Source organism: Lepidochelys kempii, chromosome 1 (assembly GCF_965140285.1).
Source record: "Lepidochelys kempii isolate rLepKem1 chromosome 1, rLepKem1.hap1, whole genome shotgun sequence".
NCBI lineage: Eukaryota > Metazoa > Chordata > Testudines > Cheloniidae > Lepidochelys > Lepidochelys kempii.
This window is the reverse complement of record NC_136380.1, coordinates 280,405,750-280,427,981: the sequence shown is the minus strand read 5'-3', so window position 1 is coordinate 280,427,981 and position 22,232 is coordinate 280,405,750. Positions and strand designations below refer to the sequence as shown.

At 39.8% G+C, this 22,232-nt stretch overlaps 1 protein-coding gene across 8 annotated transcripts in view; it reads right to left on the bottom strand.

Annotated features, from left to right (window-relative positions):
- The window catches only part of PPP1R12A (protein phosphatase 1 regulatory subunit 12A), a 221,737-nt gene that overhangs the window by 101,512 nt on the left and 97,993 nt on the right, over nucleotides 1-22,232 (bottom strand). For all 8 annotated transcript variants that reach the window (XM_073327673.2, XM_073327672.2, XM_073327674.2 and 5 more), the window contains one exon: nucleotides 13,098-13,216. In XM_073327673.2, the coding sequence (XP_073183774.1) occupies nucleotides 13,098-13,216 (119 nt within the window). The remainder of the gene's footprint in view (nucleotides 1-13,097; nucleotides 13,217-22,232) is intronic.

The following is a 22,232-nucleotide window of genomic DNA, read 5'->3' as shown; positions in this document are numbered from 1 at the left end:
CTATTTATGCTGAATGGGAGAACTGGACTCGAGGACAGCTGAGAGCAATACACAGGGAAAAACAGCTCGAGGAAGTGTGGTTATCAAAAGCTCAAATCAAAATTGGTTGACCTGTAACAGAGAACTTGGGCTGTTTGAGCTACAACAGTACACAATAATGAAAAAAACAGAAAAAGAATACTACTCCATGTCTAAATCCAAACTGCGCAGGGATTTTAGATGGATTGAATGTAATTACCCAAATACAGGGCACCAAAGTTAAACATCTGTTTTTGCAAAAATCGCCATGTGGCTTTTAATGACCACAAGTGGACAACATGGTAATTTGTTTTATGACAGTATATATGGCAACATGCTGTTTTCTATACCTCCTTCTCTAACCATCTACAATGTGTTTCAAAAAGCATTTCAGCAACACAGTTTTCTCTTTGCTTTCATCCTGCAGTGAAGTTATGTTAAATTTGATATTTCCATGGCAACTAATATAGAAATCAAGTTTTAACTTAATTGCAGAATCATGTTGAAAGAGATAATGGGTTGAAAATGATTCTTGTTTGAATGAGAAGTCTTTGATGACACCAATATTAAGAGTAACTTTATAAAAGGCTAACAAATTACAGATGTTGCTGACAGGAATAGTGTGTGTTATAAATGATTATAAACACATCAGTAGAACGTATTATAGATCATTTATAAGGAGCCTACTGAACTTTTGGACATAACTAATTATTGACTAAAACACCAAAGATTTATTAATCCTTTTAAAAGAATGCTGAACATAAAGTCTGGTCAAAACCACAATAATACATAACTCAAAAGGTTCACAGAAAACCTACTTAGCCAAGAAGCTAAAATTTACAGGCTATGTGTACACACAAGAGACAGTGCCGTGGTGGGAAGTTTAGAATGCCTCCATTTCTGAAAGAAGTCGGGGGGGGGGGGGGGGGGAAGGAAATAAAGGACATCCTGTATATACCACCAGACCCAGGGTGGACTGATTTAAAACAAAACGATTTAAATCAGCAAACATGAAACACTGGTTTAAATCATCAATTTTAATCATATTTTGCATTTGTACTTTTTAGTTATTGTCCTAAAGAATGGCTGATTGCCACTGGTTGGGAACCATTAACACATGTTGATTTGCAACTAAATATAGCCCTTTTATGGTATTTCCTTTTGCTAATCAAGAGGATACACTATGGACATGTCTACATGTACAGCACTGCAACAGCATAAAATTAGCCCTGGGGAATTCCACACCACTGCATGTGTGCAGAATTCATGTCCCCCGCAGATTTCTATGCTTCTCTGCAGAAAAGTGACTTTCTGATAGGGATGCAAAGGGAAGCTGCAAGAGCAGTCACGCAACACTCCCTAGCAGCGCAGGTACAACATTTCAGGCACCCAGAGCAGACAGCGGAGAGGTAAATCACTAAGGGGCTGGAGATACCTCAGCCAGTGGCTCCTACCATGAGCCAGGATCAGCTGCTAACTCCTGGCTGGGCTGGAGGCAGGAAGGGACGGGACCTTCCTCTTCCCCTGCAAGGACTGGCTGGGCTGTGTCAGACCCGCCACCAGAAACCTCCCCAAGCTACAGGAAACTCAGCATTCTCCCCTGCTTCCTGCCCCCATCACTCCTCAGCTGTGGCGGGAGGGGGACTATATGGAGAGCTGCTTCCCCATCCACCCAACCCCTGTACATCCAGACCTCCCATGCCAAGGCACCCCTGCCAAGCCTCATCCGGTAATCCAGAACTCCCCTAGCCCTCCATACCCAAACCCCACCCCCCGCATCTGGAGCCCCCTGCACCCAGACCACCCCCCCCCCGAGCAACCTGCACTCAACCCCCCACCCTGAGCCCCACATCCAGACCCCCATGCTGTGCACCAACTAGCTGCACCTAGACCCCCCACACACACCAAGCCCCACTTCCCCAGGACCTAGACCTCTCTGCTGATCCCCAACAACCTTCACCTGGAAGCCCCTGCAGAGTCCATTGCCCCTGTACCTGGAATCCCCCAATGAACCTCTGTGCATCCAGGACCCCCCCCCCCCCCGGAGGGCCCCAGGGTGTTTCTGGGGCAGGCCCAAGCCTTGTGCTGTGTCAGGGTCGGGTGCAGCCTCTCCGCTGAGTCTGTGTCCTGGGGGAGGGGGGGCTGCGGGGTGATCTTCCACTTTCGTGCAGTCAGTTGCCTGTGCTCCGCATTGCCATGCTGGAGCTTCTACATTGATTTATTGACAAATAAAACTTGCAGAATTTTAAAATACTTTGCGCAGAATTTTTAATGCCCTCAGGAGTAATCAATACAGTTGCATTGCTGCAGCGTGCCTGGTGAAGATGCTCTACGTCAGCGGGAGAGAGCCCTCCTGTCGTCATAATAAAACCACCTCCCCAAGCGACAGAAACTATGTCACTGGGAGAAGCTAGCCACACCGGCGCTTATGTTGATGTAACTTATGTTTCTCAGGGGGTGGCTTATTCACACCTCTTAGTGACATAAATTCTGCCGATGTAGAGGCTATGTCTACACTACATCTATATACATTTATTTAAGCAATTATATAATTTAACTTTTTACTAAATTAAATTTTTACTTGTGATTTGTGGCAAGCTCTATTTGGATGGAAATTCAAATTCAATTTCAAATGCACAAACAGCGTTGTAATCTTTTTTATTAAATAAAACTACTTTAATGTGTTGAATACTTAAGAAAAAAGTTTATCAAAACATGTTTTACATTTAGAACTAATGGATTTATTAAACAAAGGAAGTAGTATCTATAGTTAGTGAACTGAACTGATTGTTTCTGGTCACCTGTCCTTCAAGATTTTAGAAATAGTTCATCTACCAGAAAAGACTACTGCTTTCAAAAGCTGGTCTAGTATTGCAACCAACTCTGGTTCCAAGTGCTTAAGAACTGACTTCTAAGACCTTGATTAAAACTGGGCAGCAAACATGTACCTCTTAATGTTATTAAAATCATTTAAATTAAATATACAAAAATAGACTATAAATAAGTTTAGGTCTTAACATAGCTTGCCAATTCCAAATTGAAAGTAAAAAGATTTTTTTTTTAAATAAAAGTCTGTATTTAAATAAACAAACCCAATATAAATAAAAAATCAATTTTTATTTATTTGTAAATCATTTATTTTTATCCACCTCACCCAAACCCTGTCAAAAATCTTCTTGTTCTCCTCCACCTGCAGTAGCAGCTTTACCTAGGTAGCACTTGATGAATATTGAGCTTCTCCTCTCACACCCCAACCCCATGAAGGGGTCCCCCATATTCACTTCTCTTCCGGGTAGGAAGGGGAGCAGAAGTTGGTCAGTTATCCTCTTTCCCAACATGAGAGGTATAATCCCTGCACAGCTCCTTGCTCTCCCAAAACACATAGGTGCTTTGCTCATTGCCTAACTCTTCTTAGTTTAAGCCATTTGTTTGCTGCCTCTGCTTTCCACATTTGTGTCTATTGTTTTCATTCAAGTTTCCTTCCTTTGCCTTCACAGCATCTTTCATTGAAAAGTTATCCTAATCATTTTTCCAGGACAGCACTTCATCTTTCTTGCCATTTTTCTTGCTTCTTCAAACACTTTTGGTATGTTTCCCATTTTGTCTTGCCCCAGACTTATCTTGATCAATTCCAATATATGGGTGGGGCAGAGGCACGGTTAGGTGCACTAAGCAGGTAAATTCCAGAGTACCTGAATCAGGGGTGGGGGCTTAATGAAAAATTCTGAATACTACTCTTAAATTTATGCCAAGGATGGGGTGTGGGGGCAAAGATGCAGAAAGGAAAAGAAAAGAGGAGGGACAACGACTGGAGTTGGTGAATCTAGAAACAAAGGGATTATGGGAGAGAAGGGTAGGGACAATGGCATAAAACAACAATCAGCAGAAATTTAAAATATCTGAGTTTTAAGTTGTAAAATGCATAGCATGATGGTATCACTGGACTGTGTAGGGGTTTGAAGGTGTGCTGCAATACCCAGTTCCTACTAGGCCAAGTATCTATATTCCCAGAGCAGGTTCCACCCTGGGAGCTCCTACAATACCACTCAAGCCTATGTGGATAAGAAACATGCTCATGAACATCAGTCCTGGATCCAGTAAAATTCTGGATAATTCAAAGTAAATAAGATATCTGAGGGGTTATCAAATATATATATGCCATCATGTGCCAGAAATGCCCCTCTGCCATGTACATTGGTCAAACCGGACAATTGCTACGCAAAAGAATAAATAGACACATATCAGACATCAAGAATTATAACATTCAAAAACCAGAGAACACTTAAACTCCCTGGTCAGTCAATTTCAGACCTAAAAGTCGTAATTCTCCAACAAAAAACCCTTCAAAAACAGACTTCAACAAGAAACTGCAGAACTGGAATTAATTTGCAAACTGAACACCATTAAATTAGGCTTGAATAAAGACTGGGAGTAGATGGGTCATTTCCCAAAGTAAAATTTATTTCCCCATGCTAATTTTTCCCTACTGTTACTCACACCTTCTTGTCAACTGTTTGAAATGGGCCATCCTGATTAACACTACAAAAGTTTATTTTTCTCCTGCTGATAATAGCCCACCTTAATTGATTAGTATCATTACAGTTGGTATGGCAACACCTATTTTTTCATGTTCTCTGTGTATATAGCTCTTCCCTACTATATTTTCCACTGCATGCATCCAATGAAGTGGGTTTTAGCCCACAGAAGCTTATGCCCAAATAAATTTGTTAGTCTCTATTAGTATGTCTACACTATGAAATTAGGTCGAATTGACAGAAGTCAACTTTTGAAAAGCAATTTTGTGTGTCCCCACTAAGCGCATTAAGTTGGCGGAGTGCGTCCTCAGTACCAAGGCTAGCGTCGACTTTCGGAGTGTTGCACTGTGGATAGCTATCCCACAGTTCCCGCAGTCTCCGCCACCCATTGGAATTCTGGGTTAAGCTCCCAATGCCTGGTGGGCAAAAACATCGTTGCGGGTAGTTTTGGGTACAAGCTGTCAGTCGCTCGCTCCTCCCTCCGTGAAAGCAACTGCAGACAATCGTTTCGCTCCTTTTTTCCATGTGGGTACCATACTGCTTTAAGCAGATAGGACTGCTAACTGTTGTCATTGAACCACCATTTCCACTGCCACTCTGCTCTCCTGCTTGTCTCGATAGCGAATTTCTCCATGTTGTCTCTCATGGAGACTCGTGCTTCCACTGCAACTCATTTTGTTTGCTGATACAGACTAACATGGCTACCACTCTGATACCAGATACTACAGGGATAGATCAATGTAACAATTTACATACAGATTTAAAATAGCTGCAAGAAAGACACTTTCACAATTCTTCCCTCACTAAACCATTAAATATATATGCAAGAGTTTATAAAATTATTTGTTTTTATTGAGTGTTCACTATTAACCCGAAGTCTGAAAGAAAGTAAAACATAAAAAAAGAATTTGTAGTTTGTAATAGTCTGTGTGTAAAATGCTTGGCAATCTTCTGGAGGAGAGGCACAATATTATTATATTATTGATCTAAGCTTCCTGTTCTTGCCTTATAATTATTAGACTAGTAAAATTTCATCTCTGAACAGATTTATAGTCATAGGAACACTAACATGACTAGTCCTGTGGGACAGGAACCACTTCTACGGGCTCACTCCCCAAACCAACCCGTCCCCCCAGCCCTCTCCCCAGCCAGGGGAAAATGTATGTTTGCCTTGGCCAGGGCCCAGTGATGGGCTAATCCAGACCTGGATGGGGCAGCCCATTTGGAACCTTCCCATGACCCACTGGAGGTCAGGACCCACTGTTTAGAAAATGACCAATGCAAGTAGTTAAGGCAAAAGTCTATTTCACGACAGACTCTGAAAGTAATGACATTTGGAAAAGTGTAAATACCACCATTAGTTCCATTGTAAAGACCAAAAATAATGTAGATGCTTAATGCACTACATGACATTGTAACATTTATGAAACTTGAGTTGCCTTCAAAAAAGTCAAAGATGTTTTCCCATTGGTTCTGAAAATAAATAAAAAAGTAGTTCCCTCATTAAAATAGGAGTGCTCCCTGATGCAACACACTTCATTTAATTTAAATTATTTAAACAGATTCTTGTTAATTTAGGCTTTAACACAGCTTGTCATAATTTCAAATTTAATTTTAAAGCAGTTTTAAAATAAATAAATGTATTTAATTCAAATAAAACTGATTTAAAAACAATTTAAAAATTATTAATTTTTATTCACTTTTCTTTCAGTGTATGACACAGTTCATCCATTTTTGTTTCATTCTTAATCTATGTGCTTGTTTTTCCACCTTTGTTTATTTGACTCTTGACTATTTGGTTCTTAATATTCTTTTGGCAGCAACTGTTGTAATCCTTTTACTATTACCTATAGTAGGCAGCCTATGATGTTTGTCTGATTCCTTATTTTGGCACTAGGAATTATTTTTAAAATCTTAAAGAACAGTGCTAATATCTGGTCAGTTTTACTTTGTTTTGTTTACAAAGAATAGATATACAAATAATTTATCCTGGTATCTGGAAAAGACTTGTCTAACTAAGCTTCTGTTTACATTACACTTTCTTTCCTGGTGATAATACTATTGCAGGCATGGTACTTAAGTTTCATTATTCATTGCACACTTGCCCCTTTTACAACTACATGCCAAAGCCCTTATCCTGCAAACACTGATGCACAAGATAAACTTTCTGTACTGAGTAGTCCCTGTGTGCAAAGTGAGTTCACCGGTGTGTAAAGTTACTCATTCATGTTTGCTAGATAGGAGCCCAAGAACTCTTCCCAACAACAAAAACAGAAGGGTCCCAGTGACAGTGAGGGAGGAACTACATAATTTAAAAAAAGAAAAAAAAACTTCCCATAAAGGCCTATATTTTTCTTGCTCACGGTTAGTCTTATATACATGGAGATTAAAGCAAATGCAGATTAAACATGGACTGACAACTGTTTTTTGCTGATTAGGATTTTAGACATTTGTTGGTACACCTAACAAACTTCTGTAAATCACATGAGAGTACAGGCTACAGAGGACTGAAGACTGAAAGCTTTGAACATTATTTATGATACAAGTGTACCAAATAGGACAGAGTAACTTTACATGATCAAATTTCCACAGTCAAACACAAGAAAAAGGGTGAGAATCAGAAAAATGTGCCAATTTATATAAAACATCCTGTGTTACAACTGGCACCAAAATGGGAGATGAACTTTTCACATCCTAGAACAGGAAGAAGATTTAGAGAAGAAGATTTAGAGACACTTCAAATCCATATCCCCAGTATATGTACAGAAAGTAAATTGTAAACATGTTTTAGATTACCTTAAAAGGAATTTCCTCTTTGCTTTTGTTTTCAAAACTCAATACTGAGTGCAGAGGAGGTAAAATAAACCAAACCAAACCCACTGCTTCTCAGACATGTAAAATACTTTCTCCAAATGGCCCATAGATGGTGATGTGGTGCCTCTCTGCTCAAAAACATTTGATAATTTACAAATGCTTGTAAACTTTACCTCAGGTAGGCTAACAATTCAAAAATTGTTAATACAAAGGACAGATTCATAAATTATTGGCTAAATGCTTTAAACTTTATTCAGAAAAAAGTTTTATATAGTAGTTTTTAAGTAGATACAAAATATTATGCTGCTTGGCAAGCATTTTATGAAAACAATATTGAAATGCTGAATCACTGTTTCAGAGCAACTAGCAATATAAAAACATGTTTTATGGGTACACTATGCAAAAAATAAACCCACTTTTTCGTTCACATAATAAATGTTTCTATATATAAACACAGTAGTCATATGCATGTAAACAAAGTTGAGTCAAACATTGCATTTAACTGAAATACTCCCTAATAGAATACATACACATCTATAATTATAATTTACATTGAAAGATCTCTATTTGACGGAGGGGTATATAGTTATGATCTCACTATTATATATGATCAGGAGCAGCTTCAAGCAGCTGCAGCTAAAATAAAAAGAATCATGCTGCTTGAAGCTGCTCATGAGTTTTGGAATGTTAGAGTAAGTGCTGTGGAGATGAACTGGTGGGCAGAGGCCAGATGAGGTAGGTGGTCAAAGATGCCCTATTACCACCATGATTCTGCAATATATAATAGTGAGACGATCTCTATTTGACGGAGGGGTGTATACTTACCTTTCAATGTAAATGATAATTATAGGTATGTATATAAGCTATGTATTTCTTCTCTCCAACAAAATATAGATATTTTGCCTTGCATAGTTACTCCTGCCCAAGGGCTCAGGAACAGGCAAGATTTGGTTCTGGTCAGTGACAGTTTTTCTGTATGAGAATGTCAGTCACAGTTCACCTGTATTCCCCCCTCCACGGTCCAGCAGAGTACCAAACTTTTAGGTTTCTGGCTCCAAAGTGGTCACCCCTCTTCGGCAGAGAATCATGCCTATCTCCCTCTTGAACATGGTTTTCCAGACTGCACAGTTCCCTGACTAGACGGAGAGTTCCCCCAGAAAGTAAGACTGCCTAAAGCAGGCCTGCTTTGGAAAGAAAATTAAGGAAACACAATTATCCCATTCTTTTTCAAATTCATGTCCTATGACACTCACAATGGGATCTGTACATCAATAAAATTAATCTGGATCACTTTGTGAACATACACTTGGGGTAGATGTGGATTTTTAGCTTTAAATGCTAGAAGGAATACATTTCCTCAGTCACATTTAGATTCTTCTTTTTGTTCTGGGCTCAAATTTTAGCTTTTTATTTGGGATTAGTCTTGTTGATTAAGTAATAGAAAAGTTCCATAGCATTTGAGAATTACTCAGATTTTTCTTGGGTGGTTCCTATTTAACATAGTTGAAATCAACTCAGATTGATACTGTAATAGTAGTGCGACCAGCCTATACTCTGTCATGTATATATGAAACATACTTCCATCCCACAATTTATTGACCTTTGTGAATTTAATGCCTCTCTGTGAAGTCCCTTTTTGCGTAAGATGTGTGCTGTATTTTGATCCAAGTCCCCAGCACAAGTTTCAATATACTTATAGGTATCGAACGCAAATGCAGACACAAAAAATAGTAGTTGGGGAAAGCTGACTAGTTACATGGCGCAAACTCTTTCCTGGTCTACCGCTGGCTCTGCTGTGGTTCACTGCAGATAGGAGCATGGAATCTTGCACAAGTAGCTGGAAAAAAGGAGGATGTGCCAACCTGTTAACTGTACTAGACAGTCAAGAGTCAGTTAAGGCAGGAATCAAGAATCAAGACCTTGGCTAGAAAGAAGCCCATATATCCACCAAATCTGGATCCAAGGGAATGACTCAGAGAAAACTGAAGTCTGCAATGCAGTGCTTAAAGTGTGCCAGTCGCAGATCCAGGAAAAACACCAGTATATCAGTTCACATCCAGAAGTTTCCTTACCACCATAAGGATTAGAAACTTTGTTGTTGTTGTTTTATATTAAAGTTTGCCTTATCACTTTCTTCAGAATTTAATCAGAGAGGTGCCAATCAGGAATCCCAGAAACACAGGATAAAAATGTCCCTTAATTGCGTATGAAAATTTTTTTTAAACACTTCATGATAGAAATTAATAATTACACCATAACATTCAAAAGCAATGACCACACCAGAAACTAGTAATCTTTCTTATGTAATCTAGTAACTAGTAATCTTAATATACACAAGCTAGATGAGGAACTAATGTTCTTGGTCTCCAACAAACAGAGATATTTAAAAGTTATGTTAACTATACCATGACAGAGCCATGCCATCAGTTTTGCTATTACTAGCATGGGTCTCCAAGAGCTAACTTCATGCATTTGAACAAAGAGCCTTGTCCCATCATATAAAAGTTAGTGGAGGGGTGATTTCTCAAATAGCATTGGGGGTTATGTCAATGACAAGAGAAGGTTGGTTTTATTCTACGATTTAATAAATAATATTATAAGGTATACTAGGTCCTACCTCAGCACAGGGGGAGGAGAGACAATAGGACTAGATGTCTCTAGAGGTACCTTTCAGCCCTGTATTTCTATTATTACTTCTTAATATTTTTTAAATTAGGTTTGTATTATGTTTCCTTGCTCAGCTGGGGGTGAGGGACCATAAAAAGTTAAGGCATGTGGATGGGGAGATTCTCTTCCAACAGGAATGCAGGTTTACACAGAAGGGCAACCTTCATGGGCCGAGCTTATTTGAGGTACACCATAGCTACCAATATCTGTTACCGCTGCCCAGAGCTAGTGAATGGATCGACTATACATTTTTAATAGGAAGAGTCTGAAATTGGGCTCTCTCCACAGCAGTCCAATTGCATATTTTGTGTTAAAATATAAACAAACTACTCTCATTGTTCCATCCCCCTGCCAGTAGCCATTATTTGTTTGCTCCCTAAGGCATCAATAAATATACATGCTTCCCTGCCTTGTGAAGCTGGATGCCTCAGAAAGCTTTCAATACATTTCATATCTGAGATAGAGTGTGTAAATGTTTTGTGTTTATGAATACAGTATGCATATTGAAATTATCACTAATCTAAGTTATTAAATTGTAAAATTAGTTTCAAACTATATTGTTAACAGGAACTAATATTTACTGACACAAAGCTAAGCACCATCAGAGGACTGAAGTTCTGGAATAGCCTTCCAAGGGAAGCAGTGGGGGCAGAAGACCTATCTGACTTCAAGATTAAACTCGATAAGTTTATGGAGGAGATGGTATGATGCGGTAACATGATTTTGGCAATTAACTGATCTTTAACTCTTCATGGTAAATAGGCCCAATGGTCTGTGATGGAATGCTAGATGGGGTGGGATCTGAGTTACTACAGAGAATTCTTTCCTGGGTATCTGACTGGTGAATCTTGCCCACATGCTCAGGGTTCAGCTGATCGCCATATCTGGGGTTGGGAAGGAATTTTCCTCCAGGGCAGATTGGAAGTGGCCCTGGAGGTTTTTCACTTTCCTCCGTAGCATGGGGCACAGGTCACTTGCTGGAGGATTCTCTGCACCTTGAAGTTTTTAAACCATGATTTGAGGACTTCAATAGCTCAGACATAGATGAGAAGTTTATTGCAGGACTGGGTGGCTGAGATTCTGTGGCCTTCATTGTGCAGGAGGTCAGACTAGATGATCATAATGGTCCCTTCTGACCTTAATATCTATGAGTCTATGAGTCACTGGAAAATATGTAATACATATGTATAAGAACGCTTGTATAAGAAACTCAAAATGGTTTCTTATTTTATCTTTTGATTTTAATTTTGGTATTTTCCAAATTGAGTGTGATTATTCACATTTCAGTGTAGTATTAAGGACAATTAGGATGGCATTTTAGTGAAGTTAAATGTATCAAAAAACAGCTTCACAGAAGATTATGAAGAGGCACAAACTGAAGACAACTCACTTCATATCTCCTTCAAGACTTTTTTTTTTAAATTGTATTCTACCAAATTAAGTGAAAGAGAGAAGGTTTTTGTACAATATGCCAGCAAACTATCAATTTACTTCGGTGTCCCTTTACATGGGAAGCAGAGTCCAAATCATACAGTTAAAATTTGGTTACTACAAAATGTTTGATCCAAGTTTCTAGAAATATAACTACATACTAGTACCTAGATGACCTCTTCCCTTCGATGTCATGTCATCCTATTGACCAGTAAATAACAGTATCTGGTTTGGACAATAGGCAGATTCAACCATAACCATTTAATCCTGACAGAACTTGGGTCACTGCATAGTTTATTGTGACTTGAGATTATTTAGATAACATCTTGAAGCTAAAGGTGTACAATATCCCCTAGGTGGGCATGTATAATTCAGTGTTATGGAGAACCATACACTAGAATGAGTGAAAGTACCCTTTAAAAACAAAAAGGAAAAAACTGCCCATGACTTTGGGTGGGCAGAGAGAGAGAGAGAGAGAGAGAGAGAGAGTGAGAGTGTGTGTGTGTTTGTTTGTGTGTGGGGGTGCGCACGTGTGTGTGTCCCCTATCTGATTTTGTGTGGAAAAAAACATTATTTCAGCCTCCATTTTGAGTGTCACCTTGATTATGTACTTCACTGTAACTGTCAAGTTAGACTGCATCATTCCTCGTGTTTGGGAGGGAAAGGTGGGACTGGCACCTAGGGATCTGATCCTTAGAAGGTCATCGACTATTGAATAGCCTTACCCTAGTGGGACAAGGGAGGTTAGCAACAGTCATTAACTTAACAACCCTCTGCCAGCAATTCCACTCCAGGGCTGGCACACAGAAAATCCTAGCATAAGAAGAGAAGTAGGAAAAAGATGTCACAACCTGCTTTTAAAACGGACAGGCTCTCTAGCAAAAAGACACCTTCCAAAATGAGAAAGCTAAGCAGGAGGCGTGGGGGAGCAGAAACGGCACTGACCAGCTGAAGGACACTGCCCAAAATCCAGAAGACTCTCAGCAGTGGTGAGACCACTGGAGGGAGGAGTCTGCATTCAGGTGTGTGTTAGTTTTTCATATATCAGTAAACCTCTGGCGCTTTTCTATGAATAAAATGTTTGTGTTTAAGAAGACCCTTTCCAAAAAGCCTGTGCATTCTTTACGTTAACTATAATAATGGTCCCCCCAAAAGAGTTAAATGGTAAACTGGCATGCCCATGCTGGTGGACTTTTGGGGAGAACATGCGTAGGTACTGGGAAGACTTGGGAGGTTGAGCACTGGTCTTGGGACCTACAGCAGTTGTGTGACAGGGCCCATATGCCAAAAAATGGTATCAGAATGGAAGTCTATGCCCCAGGACTGTGCCTGAGAGGTCAGAACAAGCGACAATGTCTGGACACTGCTCAGAGCCAGTTGGACACTCAAAAGCATGTGGGATAAAAAGACTGGATCCAGTACAGCAGCCTGTATTGGTTCCACAAGGGTGAACTTAGACAGGGCTGTAACAATGCCTTGGAGGTAATGTTTAGCAGTATATATGGTTCACTCTAATTCTTTTAAAAATAAAAATCACTAAAAATGTCTTTCAAACATTATTTTCTAAAAATACTTCCCATAAAGCATACTTAGGTTTAAAAGATAATACTAGACTTCCACATTCAACATTACCTTGTCTATTTACTTCATTTTGAAGCAGCTCTTCCATTGCCTCTTCCTCAGCAATATCTAATGGAGTGTCTCCTTCACTATTAACAGCTCCTACATGTGCTCCTTGACTAATTAAATACCTATAAAAGAAGAAGAAAAAAAGAGTTGGAAGCTAAAGAAAACATAAGGTGAGCATCAGATTAATAAGGTTGGGTACAGTGAAGGAGTAACAAAAGCTGTTAGAACCTGGGACCATGCACGGCAACTAAATATTTTATATTACACACACATACATATACAGTAAGAATAAGACCACAGGTTTACCTACAAGTGTTAGCTATTTAGGGCAGCATTTCAGATAAGATGTATCTTATTAGTATACGGTGCCAATCTCTGTAGTTAGCCACTGAAAAAATTCACAGTCATATACTGATAGATCTCTTCAGGGCTTGGGTGCACGAAGTGTCCAATGGTAAATGAAAGGTTTTCCTGAAGAACATAGGAGCCTGAGACATCAATAATTGCAGGATTTAAGTTTTCAGATTAAGAAAGTTGACATTCCTAGTACTTATGATTGCAAAGATAACATTTGGAAGGTTGATACATTATTCTTTGCCGATTTGGGAAGAATAATGTCTCCAGTGCCTTCAATTCTGCTCCTAACTTAGCCAAGCAGCAGAAAAAGTTAACCAGACTGCTTAGTTTCACTCTCGCTATTCATAGTTCTTTAAGCAGCAATGAAACTTATGTCAATTTCACAGTGCAAGTGCTGATGGGGAAAAACTATGAACAACAGAAGAAGGGAGGGAAGACAACTACTGAAGACCTCTTTTTTACTCCCTTCACCTTTCAGCTGCCAAGAGGATGCAGCAGGAATAGCATACTGAAGGCCTGTCCCCTTGCAGCAATCATAAAGGCTCTGGCAGTGGTAAAATATTCGGTTTCCATTGCAACATCTAGAGGGAGTGAGGCTTCAAATTTAGAGACATACTAGCCAAAGTTGCATATTAGACATGGCACTCCCAAGCAAGGTACAGATTCACATACTGGCAAAAATCCGAGCACCTTCCTGTGCAGCAGCACAAGGTGAAGAAGTTATTGTGCATTTCACCAGAGGGCTGACCCCAGTTCTTGCTAGTAGGGCCCATTACATCATTAGCTATATATGCGCATGCATGCCCACACACCCTTGTCTAGGTAGGCTGAGCATTCCAGCGGTTTGGTGTCTAATACGATTCAATATGTAAAATGTTTTATTTTAAAACTAGGGTAGGCACTGAGACCTGGCATGAACAATCCAAATCAGGAGGAACTTATTTCTGGCTTTGGAATATCAGATAGATAGGTTCCAACAAAGAGCCATAAGACAGACATTTTAACAGTTAGAACTTGATTAACTCCCTTATCTCTATTAAACTAGAAGTCTATGAAGTTTTTGGAACCTAGCAGCCCAATGTATATTCTACTGATGTCAAAGTACCCAATCAATAGTGACTGAAGCTTCCGCACCACTCCAGATTGCAACCTTACAAATTTCTAACCATGAAGTTACTACCTCTCTTATGGATTTATTTTGTTACAGTAGTACTCAGAGGTCCAAATCCCAGGCACTATACACAAAGATGGTTCTTGCCTCAAAGAGCTTACAATTTAAGAATGAGCCACAAATCTCTTCAGCATAAGCCTTCCGTATATTACACATACACACTCCCTTTTGTGATGGATAGAGACAAATATAATGTGCTTTCTTAAGCAGTACCTTGTTTCCTGCCATATTACATATATGAAATATACAACCTGTGGGAACTGCAGATGCGCAGCAATTTTTATTTTGGGTCCTGAATGCAGCTTGTGAAACATAATTTTAGGGATCAACTTTTTTTTAAAAATGGGCTATTAGCAAGACCTGCATATAAACTGGGCAGTACTCCTCCAGAGGTGGTCTCTGATCTAATTGCTAACCTGTCCAGGAAATCTCTTAGCGAATTTACATCCTGACTATTTTTGGCTGAAATGTCCTACCCATCCTTTAAGGCTCATGCTCCTTACCAGAGCATACATCACTACCAAACATGCATGTACGTTATTCTTTTTCCCATTTTATCCACATTGTGACAACATAAGATATACTCACTGCAACAACTGAAATTACGGCTAATGAAAGCAGGTCTTATGCACAACAGAAAAAAATAGCCTTCAAGGTTTCATCATTTCTCTCTAAGGACATGTAACAATCCCTCTCCTGTTTTTGAAGACTGCTCTTCAGTGGAGAAGTCTATCCACCAGTAATAAAATCCCACTGATTGAAATGTTAGCATCCTATGATTTCTTTTCCACTTTTCTTAATTTTTGCCTTTTGCAACATACCATCTTCTTATCCATGGCTATAAAGATTACTATTACTCTTATGATTTCTCTGCATAAGAAGTGTAAAAAAGGACTCTGTTCACTTGCCTAAATAAAAAGCTGTCTTCCTTGCTAAAATGTCTGGAGGATGGAATTGTTAACCACACCTCCAAAAAGGGGTGGAGTTAGGGAATACACGGACAAGAAAAAGCAGGACTGGCCTGTCTGGCTGTGGATTCTGTTAACACCTTGTGGATGCCAATGGAAGGACTATTTTTAGTGACTTTTCTAGCTGCATAGTTAATTAGTACCCTTAGTATAGTGCTAGTTAGATTTAGTGTTAGTTAGCTGTAATTTAAACATTTCCCTGGTGATGCCCTCACCGGGGTTTAAACATTGTCCGTTGTGTGTGGGAGCAATCCCCAAAAGTGATCCCCACATGTGGTGCTTGCTGTGCTCAGGTGAAGCTGATGTTAAGAAGCAGCGTTTGCGTCCATTTGGTGAACAATCTGCAAATCAAATAGTGAGGGATCTTCGTCTTAGGTAGCACTTGCTCAAACAGGCCACGTGGCCTGCTTCAGCACAGATGCCCTCATCAGATCGGAGGTCGCCCTCAGGTTCTGAGTGTTACAATTTCATGCTCTGGTGCAGGAGCCTCTCTGAAGAGATGGAGGAGCGAGGTAAGAACCACAGAGCTCCGACACCAGCCATGGGAAGTAAGAAGGAACTGAGGGAGATTGGGGCACTGTTGCCTCATATAGCTGGGGAGACACTATGGGCCACAAGGAGAAATCAGCACCCCACTACAGATATTGCTAGGCAAAGTCCTCCAACCCCAGTACACTTGGTGCACCCCCCCCCCCACAAGTGGAATACACAGATGTATTTACTCACAGAAAAACCTGCTAATGCTTGAGGCGGAATAGAATATCACTTCTCTGTATGAAGGTATTTTGGCTCTGCAGCCCTGACAGGAAGAAAAATGTGACTGGCTTCAATGAAAATTAAGGAGCATCAAGTCCTGTCCGTCATATTCCAGAAAGCAATGGGAAGTTTTCACAGTGACTTTCATGGTTAGTTGCACTTCCAGCTAAATATGAATTTAACGAATTTTAATAATGTGGTTCCAATCTTGTCAATTTGCACACATAATGGGAAATCTGTTGCAAGACAATACATGACAAATGTACTTCATATTGACCACTGTAGTTTAGTTTGATTTAGGAAAATACTTCATAGCACATACTATATGTTTGCAGTGTTTCTGAAGCAGTGTTGGTCCCAGGATCTGAGAAAGACTAGGTAGGTGAGGTAATGTCTTTTATTGGACCAACTTCTGTTGGTGGAAGGGACAAGCTATCGAGCTTCACAGAGCTCTTCCTGAGGTCTGAAAAAGGTAACCACAGTGTCTAAGCCAGTGGGAATGGACCGTTAAGCATGGGGGTTCACACTTCGCAGGACATCGCTTAAAATGAAGTGGGTGTTAAGGCTAACAGGTCGTAGGGCATCACAAATTGTCGTAATGAGCCATGAAACCAGGGAGTCTGTTAAGCCCATGGTTTTTCATGTCCAGAGTCATAACTTTAAGTTCCCATTAATTTAGGTTGGCTTTTAAGGTATTGTGCAGGTTTTTTTGGAGGACAAGGATTGCGAGATCTTGTGTGGAATGATTGCTTTGTGAAAAATGTTCAACCACAAGTAATATGGTGATTTTTAAACAATTTTATGGAAGACTTCATTCAAAAGCATAGTGATTGGTTTCACCCACATAAGTGTTGCTGGGACATCTGATGCACACCACGTGTTGTTGAAAGGCAGTAAGACACATGGATCTTGAAAGGTGTGTGTGTAGTTGGGGGTGGGGGGAGTGGAAGAAACTGATCATCGTAGCAGTGGTGCCATGTCCACAGATATTTTCCCAAAGTGATCACTCCATATCTCATCTTTCAGTCCTCATCCTCAAGAGTGCTAGCACAACACTTAAAAAGATGAGCCCAGGAACTTAAATTCATAACTCTGCTGGACACTGAACCATGAACTTAGACACACTGGTATTATGGCTTATTTCAAAAAGTTGTAACACCCTACTGCCTGCTAATGCTTAATTGCCCATTTCATTTTAAGGGGTCTCTTACAGCTTGTGAAAAACGCTAAAAGTTAATCTGTCCCTCCTTAAATTTAGTTTAGACACTCTGGTTACCTTCTCCAGACCTGAAGAAGAGCTCTGTGAAACTAGAAAGCTTGTCCCTTGCATCAATGGAAGTTGGCCCAATAAGATATTATCTCATCTACCTTGTCTCAGTACATACTATATACAGAAATACATTTTGTAAAAATAAAATATTACTGTGAGAACACCTATAAGAATTTTTGCTCTATATCTTTGCTGAGAAGTGTGGAAATCACTATTGTTCTGTAAATTATGATGTGTGTAGAACAGTGAGACTTTGCTTTAATAATAACGGCACAATTTAAAGTTTGCATTTCTATGCAAATTATTTGTCACAAGTGCAATGGTATTTGCTGAAAAGTGCATTCCATTTGTGAAAGTTACTGGAGTCGAAGCTCTAGAAAGTACTCCACAAATCTATAAGTATGTACAAGTTCTCACTTCCAACTTATTTTCCAAGCTTAAAAAAAATGCTGCGAGGATTAGATAAATTTTAATTGTTGACATTGAAAAAATAGATAACATTTGTTACTTCAATATATCTTTCTTGTAGGGACAGAAATGACATCTGGAATCATCCGGGTAGGCTCTAGCAGCTTATAAAAAAGATGGCACATGCCAAGTCACTTTGTTATATTACTTCCAAAAGTTCAAAAGTTGCTGGAAAGGAAGGAAGGAAGGGAAGAGAGATTTACCCATAAGAGGGTATACAAATTTTAACTTATTTATTCTTTTTAAATCTAGTTAATCCAACACCGTGAAACTATTTGGGGAAATGAAAACACCATTGTACAGTTCCAATAAAATGACAGGAACCTTTGATACCATGTCCAAGCAGTTTGTTTTCAGCAGGCAAGCTCTGAGGCAGTGGAAAAGTAAACATTCAATATACAGTGGAATCCAACTATTACAAGCAAGTCTTTTCAGATTTTTAAACTCTTTCAAAGCATTTGCACAAAGGACTCAAAACAAGTTAATTTTTTTAAATCACCAAACTTATCATGGGATTGGACAAAATGGCTATGCACCATACTGTATTTAATTTTTTTAAAAGTGTTATTAAACAGAGTACCCTCTACAGAGATAAAGGATACATTTTCGGAGATCTGCACATTCCATTAGAGATTTCTCTAGAGATACAAGTTTAAAAAAAAGTAACAAAAGCGAAACAGCAGTTTGGTCACTGCCAAGGCTATCTTTGGACCAAGAGGTTTCAAGTTTGATTTTCAAACCTGAAGTATCCATTCTTAAATGCAGAACTATGTGGACTCAAAACTGTGAGTGCAAAGAATTGCAGGTGGAATACTGAGGGTACAAGGAAAGCCATGTCTTCCCCCCTCTCAAAAAGATCAGACCCTCTCTTGTCCAGATGTTTCTAAACACTACTGTAACCTAACCTTAGATTATGCATCAGCTATATTGATTACGTAAGAATCCCCAGTTATCACTTTGAGGGTTGACAGGTTCTTACCCAAAGATCAGGCCCAGTATTTAAATCATTCTATAGTTGGGAACCTTGATGTGCACAGTTGCAACACTTACAATATAGCTATATTTAAAAATATAGTTTATTAATAGATTTAGCAGAGTCACAAACACCCCAATTTAGTAAAATAGATAGAGATACTACAGAATGTACATCTACACACCCATATACTCTCACACCATCCCTTGCAGAACACACTGAAATGTTAATCATCTTCCTCATCACTATCAGCTTCCCCTTCACCACCTGGGGCCATCATTCTGGCAGCTCCCAAGGGCTACATCTCTCTCTCCTACTGCCCCTCGGCTGGGATGCCACTTTTATAATGTTATACTGATGCCATTATGTTTGATGCATATTCAGTAGGGAATTGTTTCCCTTCTCCTTATTTGTATTTTCTCACCTCACTAACACTGGAGTTTTTTTTTTTTTTCCCCAATACGTTAGTACAGGGGTCGGCAACCTTTCAGAAGTGGGGTGCCAAGTCTTCATTTATTGACTCTAATTTAAGGTTTTGCGTGCCAGTAATACATTTTAGAAGGTCTTTCTCTATAAGTCTATATTATGTAACTAAACTATTGTTGTATGTAAAGTAAACAAAGTTTTTAAAATGTTTAAGAAGCTTCATTTAAAATTAAATTAAAATGCAGATCTTATCAGTTTAGTGGAGTGGTTCTTAACCTGGGGTGTACGCACCCTGTAGGGGTGCGAGATGCCCTTTCGGGGGTTCAAGACATGCAATATTTTTTTAGAAGGTAAATCATCGAAAACACAAATTAAGCACAGACAAGTACAAGTACTTTGTTTCATCAAACCTATGTATTTATTAACATTGTACATTTAACAATTACTGTAATATACAAAGGTTTTACGTTTTCAAGCTAATTGTAGTGTAATTTTTCATAAGGGGTAAGAACATATTTTGAGAACTCCAGACCATCAGCAGGCTGAGCGGGGCCAGGTGTAGTATATTAAAATGCTCCCCATAGGAATGTGCTAGTTAGGGTGTAATACTTACGGCTGCCAGTCCTGATGCTCTGAGTGGCATGGTAAGGGGACGGGGAACAGGGGTGGTTGGATAGGCGTGGGAGTCCCAGGGGGCCTGTCAGGGGTCGGGGCAGTCAGGGGACCAGGGGGCTTGGATGGGTGGAGGGTTCTGAGGGGGGCAGTCAGGAGGTAGGGGGTCCTGGGAGGGGGTGGTCAGGGGACAAGGAGCTGGGGCGGGGGGGGATTTGAATGGGTCAGCAGTTATGAGGGGGGGCAGTCAAGAGGCAGGAAGTGGGCCAGCTGTTTGGGGAGGCACAACCTTCCCTACCCTAGTGTAGTATATTAAATTTCTCCCTGTAGGAATGTGCTACTTATGGTGTACTACTTATGGCTGCCAGTCCTGGTGCTCTGCAAGTAGCACGTTCCTATGTGGGGAAATGTAATACACTACACCAGCGGACAGAACCCCAGACCGGTGACAGGCTAAATGGGGTTCCATTCACCCAGGCCGGCAGCAGGCTGAGTGGGGACGGTAGCCGGGACTCCGGCTGGCGGCAGCATGCCAGTAAAAATTGGCTCGCGTGCCGCCTTTAGTTGCCGACCCCTGAGTTAGTATATCAATTATCTCAATTTATTATATTAGTCATTTCGTTACCCTTTTGTGGTTAGATATCACATTTGTTATTTGTCCTAACTGGTTATTTCAGTTCTTCCCAAGTTCTAAGTTGTGGTGTACCTGTTAAGTTTAAAAGGGAATAACTTAGGAAAGCCCCCATACCAACCTGCTTTAACACATCCTCTATGTTGAAGGTCACAGTCATACATGGACCTTATGCTTTAGCTCCATTGATCCAGTTGAGAGGTCCCAGACATATGTATGCTAACTTGCTGAAGCTAATGTCTTACAGGATACAGGCCTGTAGGTTTCTGGCATTACTGCTGAATATAATGGAAAGCAATAAATATAATGAAGGCAAGCTAGCCCACTGGGCTCCAGTAGCAGTGAACATAATAAAGCAAACTAGCCTACTGGGCTACACTGAATGGCTTGGCCGATACTGCAGAAAGAAGTTTGTCTTGAAATCCCATTCTTTTGGGGAGGTAAAACTTTGTTTGTGGCCCACATATTTTAGGAACCCTACTCTGTGTATATCCTTCAACAGCTCTTACATGCAGAATTTAGACTAAAGTTTGCAGATCCTGTCTTGAAAAATAAGAAAGCAACTCTCCCCTTATATTTAGGAACCCTGACACACTTTCACCCATTTATGGGAAATACTTTAAAAAAAACCTTATCTGATAAAAACATGAAATTTTTAATAATTCAGAGTCCAGATTAATTCTCCTATAAGATAAATGCCACATTTTGTCTACTCTAAGTCCCAGTTTCAACAGGTCTGAAGGCCAATATTTTATCTCAGGGCTTTGCTTAAAAGCTCTGCCTCAGGATCTTCATGTGATGCAGCGAAAACTATTGCAGAACTCTATTAATATTAAGCTAATCTCTACAATATACTGGGACATGGTTTGTGACTAGAGAGGGAGGGGGCTTCCTTTGAAACACAGATAACTAAAATAGGGAATTTAAGGGCTTAGAGGGAGACTGCTTCAGAATCTGGCACAATGCCCAAGCTCTAATCTACTTTAGGCATAAACAATTACTTTGTTGTACAGAACTTCGACATCATGATTTAAGATTTTATCAATATTACTTAAAAGGATGGCAGTAGAAAGATGGGCATGTACCTTCATTGTGGTTCTGCTAGAATACTTAGTTTTGGAACCAGGTTTACAAGGTCATTAGGGAGATAACTGGATGGTTGATACTGCTGAATCCGATATTTATTAGGATGGAGACCGAAAAAACGTGTCACCAACTGAGAGAAGTGGCAGGACAAATTGTTCTTAAATTCAGAAAAGACCTCTCCCAGAAGTCTGGACCGAGATTTAACAAGTGAAAAATAAGAGGACTGCAATAGTCAGCGTTCTGTAACTACAGTGAAGTTGAGGATGCCTCCTGGAAGGTTTCTTCATATACAAACCCACGAGCAGCCCTCAGGATGTAAATTTAGGCTATGCACTTTTGTTTGGTTATTTAAGTAGCGTGTAGGATCAATGTGTCATTTTCAGTCAGTTGTAGGCAATGTTATTTTTGAACCAAGTTTCT